Below are 11,948 nucleotides of genomic sequence, written 5' to 3'. Positions count from 1 at the left end.
CAGAGCTCATTGTGAAAGTACTCTGCAATTAGGCAGAGATTAGCAAGGCCAGTTATAGAGGCTGCAAACAAAGACGTTCCAAAGAGCATGAGGACATAGATATGTGCAAGGTGATCTTGTGACATAGGGGAAAGATTAACTATCTTCATACTGTCAGATAACACCTCAAGGGCTCTGGAGAAGAGCAAGGCACAGGCTGACATCCTTCGCAGAGGAAAACTGGTGCTTAGCTTACACTGACCATCTGCACACCCCTCCCTCCTTAGGGAGGCTAGCTTAAAGCTTAGCTGACGAAGGTCATGCAGGCTGCCGTGTGTTTTCTGGATTTCATGGAGTGTCAGGGAGAGGCCTGGGTCCTGGGCTCCCAGAAACATCCATCATATCAACCCATACCCCTCTCCCTTTCCATGGTTAAACTCCTCTAATGGAGTCCTGTAACACTTAAAATAATATCTGAATTCTTCATTATGGTTTACATAATCTGGCCCCTGCCTACCTCTTAGTTTAGCTAACCCACAGTGCTCCACGCAAACTGCTTTTCTTTCCATTTCTTAAATATACTAATCTATTTACTGCCTTTGGACAGGTGCAGTAGCTTGGAATGTTTCATCTCCTAGCTCTTGGAATGGCTGGCTCTTTTCTGTTAGTCACCTTGTCATTCATTATCATAACACCACCTTTTAAATCTCTGCAAAGCATTTTCCATTATCAGTCATATCTCTCTCTCTCTCTCTCTCTCTCTCTTTCTCTCTCTCTCATCTATCTATCTATATTTTATGGTCTGTTTTTCCTGTTCAACCAGACTGCAAGCTCCACAGAAGCAGGGACTTTTTATTACGTTCTATGCATTAACTGTGTCTCTGAGAACAGTGCCTGGTAATAAGTACACAGTAAATCTTTCTTAAAGTGAATGGTTCCTACCCTCAAAGAGCTTACAAATCTGGTTGTATAGCAAAGATAATGTAAGCAAAAAATTAAATACACATGACAACAAACCATAGGAGAGTTGCTAAAAGACAATATTTGATTGAGTGCTTACTGAGTTTTTCATCACAGGTGGAGGTGGTGAGGAGAGAGGAAGGGGGTGGGTGCAGAATGAGTAAGCACTCAAACTCCAGCTCTTGAACAATTTTGGCAAGGGCAGCCTAACTCGACCCCAGATAATATTCCTAACAGCTGGAGCTTGGGCTGAACGACAGTAGGATGAAATCTTTTGAGTAACAACTATCCACCACTGCTAACCACTCCTAATGAGGTCCAGCCCCACTTTCTCTCGTGCCATATCCCCTGCAACCCCCTGCCTTTTCTTGGCTTAGTATGATGACGCTTCAAGTAGGTTTGTTAAAGGGGTGGGGTGGGGGGTGGGGCGGGCTTCCTGAGGTGCGGTGGGGGACAGAAAAAGTGTGTGCTTGTGGTAGAGGGGGAGTGAGGGGACCATCATCTTCCACGGAATCGGTAGTTTATTTCCAAGCCACACAGAGGGCTGTTCTTCAAAGCTGCTGAAATAGGCCAGGCTTGCAGGATATAAGAATGTTTAGTTTCTAGAGGACATTTGTTTTTCCAAACCTTTTCTCCTCCTTCAAATATCTGGCAAGTGTTAGTAACCTTCAAATCGGCACAAACCCACAAGCGTGCGTGTGTGGCTCAGCGGTCTTCAGATCAGGCCCCGCCCTCGCCCTCAGGCGCACACTGACACAGTTAGTCACGACGCGGCCAGGGCGCACCCCAGGGCTTGGCGTTGCTTCTCTGGAGCCAGTAAATCCCAGGGCCGGCTCAGCCTCCTCCCCTAAAAGGGACGGCCGGACTGCTCTGTGCCAGAACCGAGCGCTAGGGCGAAAGTTTTGGACTGCTGAGAAGAATAGGGGAAGAGCAGCTGCTCCGGCCGGGAGAGGAAGGGAACTAGAGGAGCGGGTTTTCCACTCTAAGTTAGTGCGTCAGTCGCCGCGTCCCGGGAGCTGCCTGCTGGACTTCAGCTCCCCCAGCCCCCGAGGAATGGGACTCCTAGTCTGGGTCCGAGGCCGGCGCTAGAGGCTTTGCCGGAGGCCGGTGCGGGGGAACTTCTCGCTTGAGTTGTTGCCTTGGGCCCTCGTCGTCTGCAGGAACTCTCCGGAATCGGGAGGGGGAGGACTGGATCGAGCTTCCACTGGGATTCGTCAAGAGTTCCGGCGGCAGCTGCGGCGGTTGCGGAGACTCCCTTTGTCCTCCTAAGACCTCCCTCCTTCCCTTTCTCCCTCCTTCTGTCAGCCTGTGGGTCCGGCTGCCCCAGGCGCCGGCACCCCGGCTGCTCGCCGCCACCCACCTCAGGGTGCGCGTTCCTGGTGACTCTGCCACCTTCGCGTGCCCCCTTCGCGTGCCCACAGAACCGAGCCGAGCCGAGGGGCTGCGAGCGGGAGGCAAGCGCAGACCCCTGGCCGCACGATGGTGGCAGGGCCGGCCGGAGCCCGCAGCCCCGGGAGGTGGCTGTTCCCCGGGCTGTGGCTATTGGCGCTCAGCGGTCATTGGGGGCTGCTGCGCGCCCAGGAGCAGCCCTCCTGCAGGGGAGCCTTTGATCTCTACTTCGTCCTGGACAAGTGAGTGTTGGTGGGAGGTCCAGGGTCTCTGGGGTGAGGACGGCACTGACTCTGGTGCGGCTGGGATGCTAAAGATGGGCGTGGGGGCCCTGGGAAGTGGTGTTGGAAATCCGCTGATGGGTACCCTGTTGCTTTCTCCGTCCGAGGGGCGAGAACTTTCTGCGCTGTGCCAAGTAGGAACAGGATAGGAATGGGGGCTAGGAGGAGCCCCGGGCCACTTGGCTCCCGGGGGAAGTGGGTATTCACTGTTTGCCAGTTACGAGTTTCTTAGGAAATGGGAGTGCGGCCGCCTGGGGTAGCTTCTGCGTCCCATGACAAAGACCAGAATTTTTCTCCGACTCCCAACTCCCCAGGTCTCTGCCCTTTCCACCACTACCCTCCCCCCGCCCCACCTCACCAGATGCTGGCTGAAGTTTCCCTGGTTTTATCCTGATCACAGCGCTTTTGGAGCCAGGAAAAGCCTAGGGTTAGCCTGCCCCGTGTGGTTTGCATTTCCTGCTAAGGAAGGCTTTTGTGTTTATCTTGGATTCTAAACAATCAGCAGGCAGGTTGTCCCCGAAGATGGGCTGTTGACTCTTGCAGCACCTACAGATTCGGCTACAGATACCGTTACTTTGCTTGAAGAAGAGGCCAAGTTACCAAGAAGCAACCAGTTTCAAATGTTTACATATCAGCCCTGTGCTTTTTTTTTTCTAATCAGTTCGATTTCATTTTTTTCAGGTCTGGGAGTGTGGCAAATAACTGGATTGAAATTTTCAATTTTGTCCAGCAACTTACGGAGAGATTTGTGAGGTATTTTCTCCACTTTTCTATGCAGTAGTGTTGGAGGTGTAGAGAAAGTAGACCAAACTGTAGGGAATGTGCAGGGAAATCTTTTCTAAAATGTTGATTTTCAAGTGTCTAAATGTCGTAATTGCACACATGCTGTTATTAGGACAGTCCTTCAGTCTTTGTGGGCTTATTTCATCTGGATCCCAGAAACTTGGCTCAGGCTCTGGGAAGTATCTTCAAATTCTATTCCAAATGTCTATTCCTTTCTGAATTTTCATCTGTTTTGAATTTCAGTCATGCTTTCTCATAATTTATCACATTAAAAAAATAAATTTTGTGCTAATAGTATCTATAATATAGTTTCCTTTCCACACGATTTTTAGCATTGTAGAGGTCCTTGTTATAAAAAGAAAAAAGTGTTGGGAAACTTCAAATGAACATGTGTTAATAACCCACTACCAGAAAAGGCACTTGTGTGTGTGTTTAAAGAAAGACTTGTGTTTACACAATGTGTGGGTGTGTGGCTGGTTTAAATTTTAACTGTTCTTTCTATATATGCAATAAGCCTCACTAGGAAAGACTGGTTTACTCTCCTATAAAAAGCATAATTGCTATGAAATCCAGCTTAGTCTCTTATTTAGAGGTAACTAGGAATTAGTGGCATCTCCCAGTAAAAAATAACTCCAAGACACCAGACTTTTAAGTTGTTTTTTCACTCTTTCTTCCTTTTTAATTTTTTTTTTTAAGAAAAAAAATGCAATGAACAAATCCAAGTTTATCAAGATAATGGAAAGGACATGAATAGGAGCTGTATCATTAAATATTGCTTCCTTCAGTCTTGTTAGCCCAAATGTTTTCTGTAAAACAGGCTTGGATGATCAAAACATTTTGAAAATCATGTTGCAAGTAACTTCAAACAATCTGTAGAGGCCTAGGCAATCCTTGCTTTCAGTTATTGGCAGCAGTAAACTTATCCCTGTAAAAAATGTATGCTTGTCCATGTTCAGTTATAAGTCCCCTGCTTAAAAAGCCAAATATAGCACTCTCATTTCTGGACAGAGTCTGAGGTGAAACTGTCTAGGAAAGAAAAATAAATAAGACCCTATATCCTTAGATGTCAAATGCAGAAGAGACAGTTGTTTATAAATTTTCTAATTTAATCTAAGAGTCTTCAGAGAGTATTATGTAGCTTTTGATTATAAGCAATGGATCATTTTAATATAACATTTTAAAGAATCTGAGTTCTTATTTATTTGGTCTGTTTTGCAAATTAGAATTCTATATATACAGTTTCCTGGCTCAAAAGTTTAATAGCTCAGCCACTAGCAACACATTGTAGAAAGTAAGAGGTAACTCCTGAAAATGATAATTTTTAAAATTTGTATAAGCCTTTGAGATAGTTCTGATATTCAGTTTTTAGACCTTAGTTTCATATCTTCAGTTTCTAGATTAGTTGCATATCTTCAGTTTCAGTTTTTAGTAATAAGGGCATAGAGTGTCGAAGAAAAAAGAACCATTTTTTGAGATATATGCCCAAAGCTTGAGAGACGTAGCTGACTAGAGTAATTGTCAATTGGATGTGACAATTAAGATGTGCTTTGTTAATTTCTTTCGCATTTTCCACGACACTCTTTAACTATTCTCACTTCAGGATAACTTTTGTATGGACTCATGCGATAGTTGTGGTAATTAAGCTAAACTGGTTGCTCTCCAGCCCTAAATATTGCTAATGATAATAACTGAAGTTTCTGCCTCCTTTAAGGAGATATTGGAGAACACCAAGGAAAGAACCATTTTCTACAAAAGAATTTTACATTGGCCTAATTTATCTTTCTAGCTAGTCCCTTCCTAAGTGCAAGTTTCTGTGGTTCATTGAGGAGTGCTTGAATGCTGAAAAGCATTGACTAAATCCAAAATGACTTATGAAGCAGTGTTAAGCAGAGTTAGAATATCTGCTTAGAGAGGTTCATTTAAAAGAAGCCTGGACCCTTCAGCAAAACCAATTTTAGATGAGACTGCCTAACTGTATGTCTGTATTGTTATCAATATTTCTTTAAAAAATGTTTTAACTGTCTCTTTTCTTATTTTGCAGCCCTCAAATGAGATTATCTTTCATTGTGTTTTCTTCTCAAGCAACCATTATTTTGCCATTAACTGGAGACAGGTTAGTGCATTATCATTTCACTGCAGGCTTTTATTAGAGACTTATCTTAGAGGAATGATTGATATTTCCATGTGGTGATTCAGGCCTCTCAGTGGAATCAAGCAAATGCTCAGACAACTCACTTCTCTTCACTAATAGAGGGAAAAGGAGTTATGAGTAATACAAAAGAGCAGATAATCCAAAAAATCAATATCATTTACACTGGTTCTGAAATGTACAGTGAATCCACATTCCTGCCTTTGTTGTTCATTTGGAACTTTCCCCCTTCCCCCTCTTTGCTATTGTAAGTAGTTCTGCATTTTTCTTGTTTAGATATATTAATCAACCAGGAACTGGAAGAACATTGGGGAGTAGAAAGATATGGGCCTGTTTGGATTGTTTACTAGATTTACCAAAGATATGCTGAGTTTCTTGTCTTACTCTGAAATCCACTGATGCTGAATACATTTTCCTTTATATAGAAAATCGAAAGGAACTTGCCATAGTTAGATAGATGGATAGATAGATTGATTGCTCGATCTATGTATTTGTCTATAGCTATCATCTTTAGTTCTTTTAAAAGGCGTAACTTTTCTCACATCATTGTCACAGCATTTCACATGACCATTTCCATGTCATTTGAATTCATTATGGCAAGTTGGAATTAGTTGCTGACATGCTTTAAACAATAGGTGCTTTCCATAGGATCAGTTTTGCTCACTAGATTATGAGTTCCCTAGTAGAAAGGGAAATTTTCTTCATTTTTATATAAATTTCATTTGACACAAAGTGTGTAAGATAGTACTTGCTCAATACATTCTTGTTGAATTAATGAATGAGTTAGTACTATTTTGAAATCAAATTTCTCCAAATTGTAGTTTTAGCAACAGAGGTTGGCATACTTTGTTTTGTACAGTATGTGGATTTTTGAAAAGTTGTGCGTGAATGAAGTTTTGTTTTATAAATGGATTTTTTTCCTTAAAAATGTCGAAAAACAACATTCAGAGGGACTCAGGAAGACATGAGGAGAACTTCTTTGTAATTCACAGAATTATTTTGGAAAAAGATATATGTTCTAATTTATGTGTGCCTTAAGTTTCCTTTTCCTGGAGAGGAAATCTCTTTGTAGGTAGGGAGACCTGTATAGGACCTCAGTCTTCTCATTGAAACTTCCCCTCCGTACTTTCTTGTGTGCATCTGGGTCTAATGAGGGGCCAGAGCAACAGTTGCCCCTTACAATCTATACAGCTTTCTATACTCAGTAATATAACAGTTCTTGAAATAACTTTGGATCCAGCCTAGCTATTAACAGAGAAAAAGAACAATTTAACATTTCTAGGTTTATCTATGTCTATCTATCTAGGTATCTATCATCTATTGCTTATGTGTTAGATATAACGCTTAACATAATGGCAGATACATAGTAGACTCTCAGTAATTGTCAGCTATGCAAATTGTGGCAGATTGTCTGCTACACACTTTGCATATGAGTCCTCCAACACTTTGAAGATGCAGATACTGGCAAACCAGATTGGCTTTGCTTAAGTATGCATGGAAAGGATATAAACCCTTAATCTGAGTTAGTGATTCTTCCCTTCTTGGTTGAATCTAACAGGGGAAAGACTGGAATGGGATAGAGAAAAGGCTTCTCTTTCAAGAGGCAGCATAATGTTACGATTAATAGTCACTGGACCAAGTCTATCTGGATTTAAATCCTGGCTCTACATTTTACTAGCCACATGGTCATGGGCAAGTTATATTACCTTGTTATGCCTCAGTTTTTTTTTGTTTTTGTTTTTTTTTAACTCTGTATAATGATGATGATGATGATAACACTTAACTCATAAGGTTGATTTAAAGTCTGAAGTTAATGAATATGGAGAACATAGGACAGAGCCTGGCACATGAGTATTCAACAGATAAAAGCCTTATTGTTACTATTATTTTTATTTTATTATTATCTAGAGTTAATAAATATGCAGTATTTTAATGTTTAGAGAAAAATGAGACATGTAAAGGGAATATTGTCCTGCTTCAAAGGGTTTACAACATTCCAGGAGGAATTTTAATAATGCTCTTTGCAACTTATTTTATGCATAGGTAGCTCCTAGGTCTCTTTCTAAATAGTAACACTTTCTGTTTTAATGAATTTGTGACATGCTAAATTGGTTTGGAGAGGCAGAAATTGCACTGAGAAGTTCCAGTTTTGATACTTACCAACTTAGAGACTTGGGGAAAAACATCTACTCAGTATTAGTTTTTATGTCTATAAAGGGCAGACATAGAATCAACCATGTTTTCTTAAGAGAGTTGTTGTGAAGATCAAAATAAGGTGCTGCATAGAAAAGCACTTTTTATGATGTAGTACAGTATCCAATAAAGAATATTATTTTCCTCCCCTTTATTGTATTTTTATTAATTTTATTTAATCGAATCAGTAACTTCTCAAATTTCTATAGTTCTCTATTTGAATATTGGGTTCCTGTTCATTCATTACATACTTCTAAGTGTGTAGGAACAGCTTGCATATTTCAATACAAAAGCACTGAACAAATGTTTCCATAACTGTTGTGGGTCTTTCTTTCAAAGTCCAGAAATAGGAGTTGCACATAAAAACTTTCTTAGTGTCATCTGTCACACTTCCATAGATCTGAGTACACGAGAAGAGCAAAGATTAAGGAAAGAAAAGCAGTTTAAGTACAGCAGGTTTCACAATTTCAGTTCTATTACTCACAACTCTGTGGTACCCTGGTAAATATGAGAAGTAGGTCTTTCATGTTTCTCTGGGTGTTGCTAAAGATTTTCAGTAGAGGTGAGGCAAGACTGGAAGGCAGTTCTTAGGGGAGGGCCGTGTCTTCTGTTACGGTTTCAGCATGGGATCCAGCACTAGTTAAATACACAAATATAATAATAAACACAAGAAATTGTCAGTTACAAATTTTATACCCTTATCATTTTAAAACTTTATTCTTTCAAAGACTTTAATTTGAAACATTTTCTTCTTTTCTCTTACTCCCATGATTTTTATCCTCCACATATCTGTTAGTCCATCCATCCACCTACCTCCCTACCTGTCTGCCTTATCTATGACATACCGAGCACCGTGGGCTCTGGGGCTAACACAAAGATGAATAATCTAGTGGTGTGGGGGCATATAAATAGCCCAAGGCTATACATTGCAGAGTCAGGTAAGAGGAGAGTTCCGAGTGTTGATTCAATAAGAAAGTATCCAACCCGTCAATATTAGAGAGTTTGGAAACAAGACTAGTTTTAAGAAATATTTTTAATTTTTATCTTGTAGTATTGGGAGTGTGGATTATTCTCAAGTCTGTTTAATATGATCTTAGTTAATGCAATAATAGTGATTTAATTGAAAACATTTCCTGAGCACTTATGTGCCAGACAATGTGCAAAGTGCTTTCCATGCATTACCTCATCTAATCCTTATGTCAACTCCATGTAGTGGATTCTATTATTATTTGAATTCTGCAAATGAGGAAACTGAAGCTAAGGGTAGTAATGTAGCTAGTTCAGGGACACATAGTTAATATGTGGTGAGCAATACATGAGCCAGAATGATCTTTTATACTATAAAGCAATCTAATGGTTTAGATTAGAAAGCAGAATCCTCACCAGCACCAACTAGTTTTCTATACCCTGAATACTACTACTCCAAAGCTTGCTAAAGCTTCCGAAATGCAATATACCAGCAATGGATTGACTTTTACAATGGGGATTTATTAACTTACAATTTACAGTTTTAAGGCTGTGAAAATGTCCTAATTAAGGCGTCAACAGGATGATACTTTCTCTGAAGACAGGCCATTGGTATCCAGGACACCTCTGTCACATGGCAATGTCTACTGGTCCTTCTCTCCCAGGTTTCATTGCATCCAGCTTCTGGCTTCTGTGGCTTCCTCTCACCTTCTCTGGGGCCTCTGTATGCTGTCTGGGCTTTTTCTGTGCTTTATCCTCTCAGAAAAGACTCTAGCAAAAGGATTAAGGTCCATCTTGAATGGGGTGGGTCACATCTCAATTGAAATAACCTAACCAAAAGCCCCCCCCCCCACCACAATAGGTCTGCATCCATAGGAATGGATTAAAAGAATGTGGCCTTTTCTTGGGTACATAACAGTTTCAAACTACCACAGCTTGTTTCCATGTTAGGAATTTTTTCTCTTTTTTCTTTCTTTGCCCCAGATTTTCCCCTGGCTGTTTCTATCTTGTCATTCAGGCCTTATCTCACAAGCCACCTTCTCTGATAGCTCTTCTTTGGCTACCAAATCTAAAACACTCATTACCTCTCCCCAGTAATCTCTCAGAATGTCTATTTGGTATTACTTTTTGAAATTATTTTGCTGGTAATCAACTTATTTTTATCTTTGACCCAAATGTAAACTGCACGAGAGCAGGGAGGCCTTCATTGTCTTGTTCACTATATATCCCAACCCCTAGAATAGAACCTGACACACAGCAGATGTTCAATAAATATTTGTTGTTGAATGAATGAATGAGTTGGTCTGACTTCTAGAACCTGAGTTAACTGTCATGAAATATTGTCTCTCTTTGTAATTATACCACATAATAAATGATGACTTCTTTTTCTAAGTCTTTGCTACTTTTCTCATTCCTACTCTTCTAGTTCAGTTATAAACATTTCCAACTCCCCTTTCAAAACATGTACTGAAAAAAACCCTCCAATTACTCAAAATTGAAAAAATCCATATGATTGCTTGACCTGAGTACAATAATCAATTAGGAAAACTCAGTTCCCTCAAGCAGGGGCATTGTTAGGACATTTAATAAGTTAATTTAATTAGGTTTACATAGTACACACTTTCTATTATTTAAAAGAACTTTTTTTCTAATTTCGCAAAAGCTAAATTGAACATGTACTCTTGTGGGAAAATAGTCCTTTATACGCAGTTGATGACATAAATTGGTTCATCAATTTTGGAAAGAAATTTGACAGTATCTGTAAAAGTTTAGAAGGTTCTTACCATCAGTTCTACTTTTTAGAATTATGCCCTATTAAAATACTGGCACCTAGTACACAGAGATAGATATGTGTGTAAAATTAGACACTGAAGCATTGTTCATGAAAGTTAAAAAAGTATTCAATCTAAATACTTATCAATCGATGATCCTATAATTTAATTATAGTGTATGCATAGAATGGGATACTATGCAGTTATTAAAAGAATTGGAAAATTCATATGTACTGACATGAAAATATATCCAAAAACATTAAGTGAAAAAGCAAGTTGCAGAACACTGTGTGATTTTATTTTTGTAAAACAAACAAAAAATCTTCAATTGTTTATATGGTGTGTGTGTGCATGTGTGTGTTTGTGATCAGAAATGCATGGAAAATTCAACAATTTTTAACTAGTGAGTGAGATTGAAGGAGGAGAGAGCTTTCATATTTTAATATTTATGCATCTGGTTTCTTTGAATTTTTTCAATAAGAATGTATCATTTGTAATAAATTAACAAATGATTAAATTAAAAATGTTCTGACTTCTTATGTAGCCAATATGGAATTTAAGGTTGGAAAGAAAAAGCATTCAGGAATAGATAATAACCAACTACTACCTTAGAGGATCTTGAAGGCTCCTTGTTTGAGAGAAAAGACCAGGATTGGACCTAGGAGTCAAATATTCATGGTGTGCCATGCAAGTTGTGTGGGCTTGGCCAAGTTACTTAGCATCTTGATGCCCAATTCCCTTGCCAGTTAAAAAATTATTAATCATCCCTACCATATAGCAATGTTGAGAAGATTAAATGCATATAAGGCATGAAGAAGCTTAATTAAGAGTCTGACACACATTGTATATGCAATAAATGCTTGTAATATTAATTCACTTTTCTTTCTTTGCTTCTGTTACCTCCCTCTAACTACTTACCTTTTAACCTTTCTCAATTATATTTTTTCTAGTTTTTGTTTCTTTTTTCTTTTTTTGTTGTTCATGTTTGGGCAGGAAGGAGACAACTGAAAATGGGATTTAGAGGTTATCAGAGTTCACCATCATCTTCATCATGATGTGCCAGGATTTTAACAGAGGTTTAAAGATGTCAAATGAATTTGCTCAAAGTGACACAGTGAAATAGTTAGAGTCAGGATTCAAATCCAAGTCTGACTCCTGAGCATGGGCACACAAGCACTGCACTGCACTGAGTCAAGTTCTCTTCATTCCCCTTTCTCCAGTTTCCATAATTAGTCAGAATTTGTCATAATACAAAAACATATTTATCCTTTAAATTTATTCTGTTCCTCAAATTGGTGAGGTGGTTAGAGGAAGTGACTATAGCTGGGTTGTTAATTTTTTTTTTTTTTTTTTTTTTTCCTGTTAGAGAAGTAATTTTCCTGGTTAGAAAAGTCTGCTTGGGCTACATGTTATGGTAACAGGGAGAGGTCAGGGTGTGGCAGATGGTATCTAGGGATGGGTATATCAACGGTTACT

The 11,948-nt window shown here is 39.6% G+C and overlaps 1 protein-coding gene across 1 annotated transcript in view; it reads left to right on the top strand.

Annotated features, from left to right (window-relative positions):
• The first annotated feature begins 1,696 nt into the window (after window positions 1–1,696).
• Window positions 1,697–11,948, top strand: part of ANTXR2 (ANTXR cell adhesion molecule 2) — a 162,663-nt gene continuing 152,411 nt past the window's right edge. The window contains exons 1-3 of the mRNA XM_037830075.1: window positions 1,697–2,570; window positions 3,291–3,362; window positions 5,434–5,505. Of these exons, the coding sequence (XP_037686003.1) occupies window positions 2,419–2,570; window positions 3,291–3,362; window positions 5,434–5,505 (296 nt within the window). The 5' untranslated portion in view covers window positions 1,697–2,418. The remainder of the gene's footprint in view (window positions 2,571–3,290; window positions 3,363–5,433; window positions 5,506–11,948) is intronic.

The sequence above is a fragment of the Choloepus didactylus genome, chromosome 3, assembly GCF_015220235.1.
Source record: "Choloepus didactylus isolate mChoDid1 chromosome 3, mChoDid1.pri, whole genome shotgun sequence".
NCBI classification, from domain to species: Eukaryota; Metazoa; Chordata; class Mammalia; order Pilosa; family Megalonychidae; genus Choloepus; species Choloepus didactylus.
The sequence above is the reverse complement of the archived record's forward strand: the minus strand, read 5'-3'. Positions and strand labels throughout refer to the sequence as shown.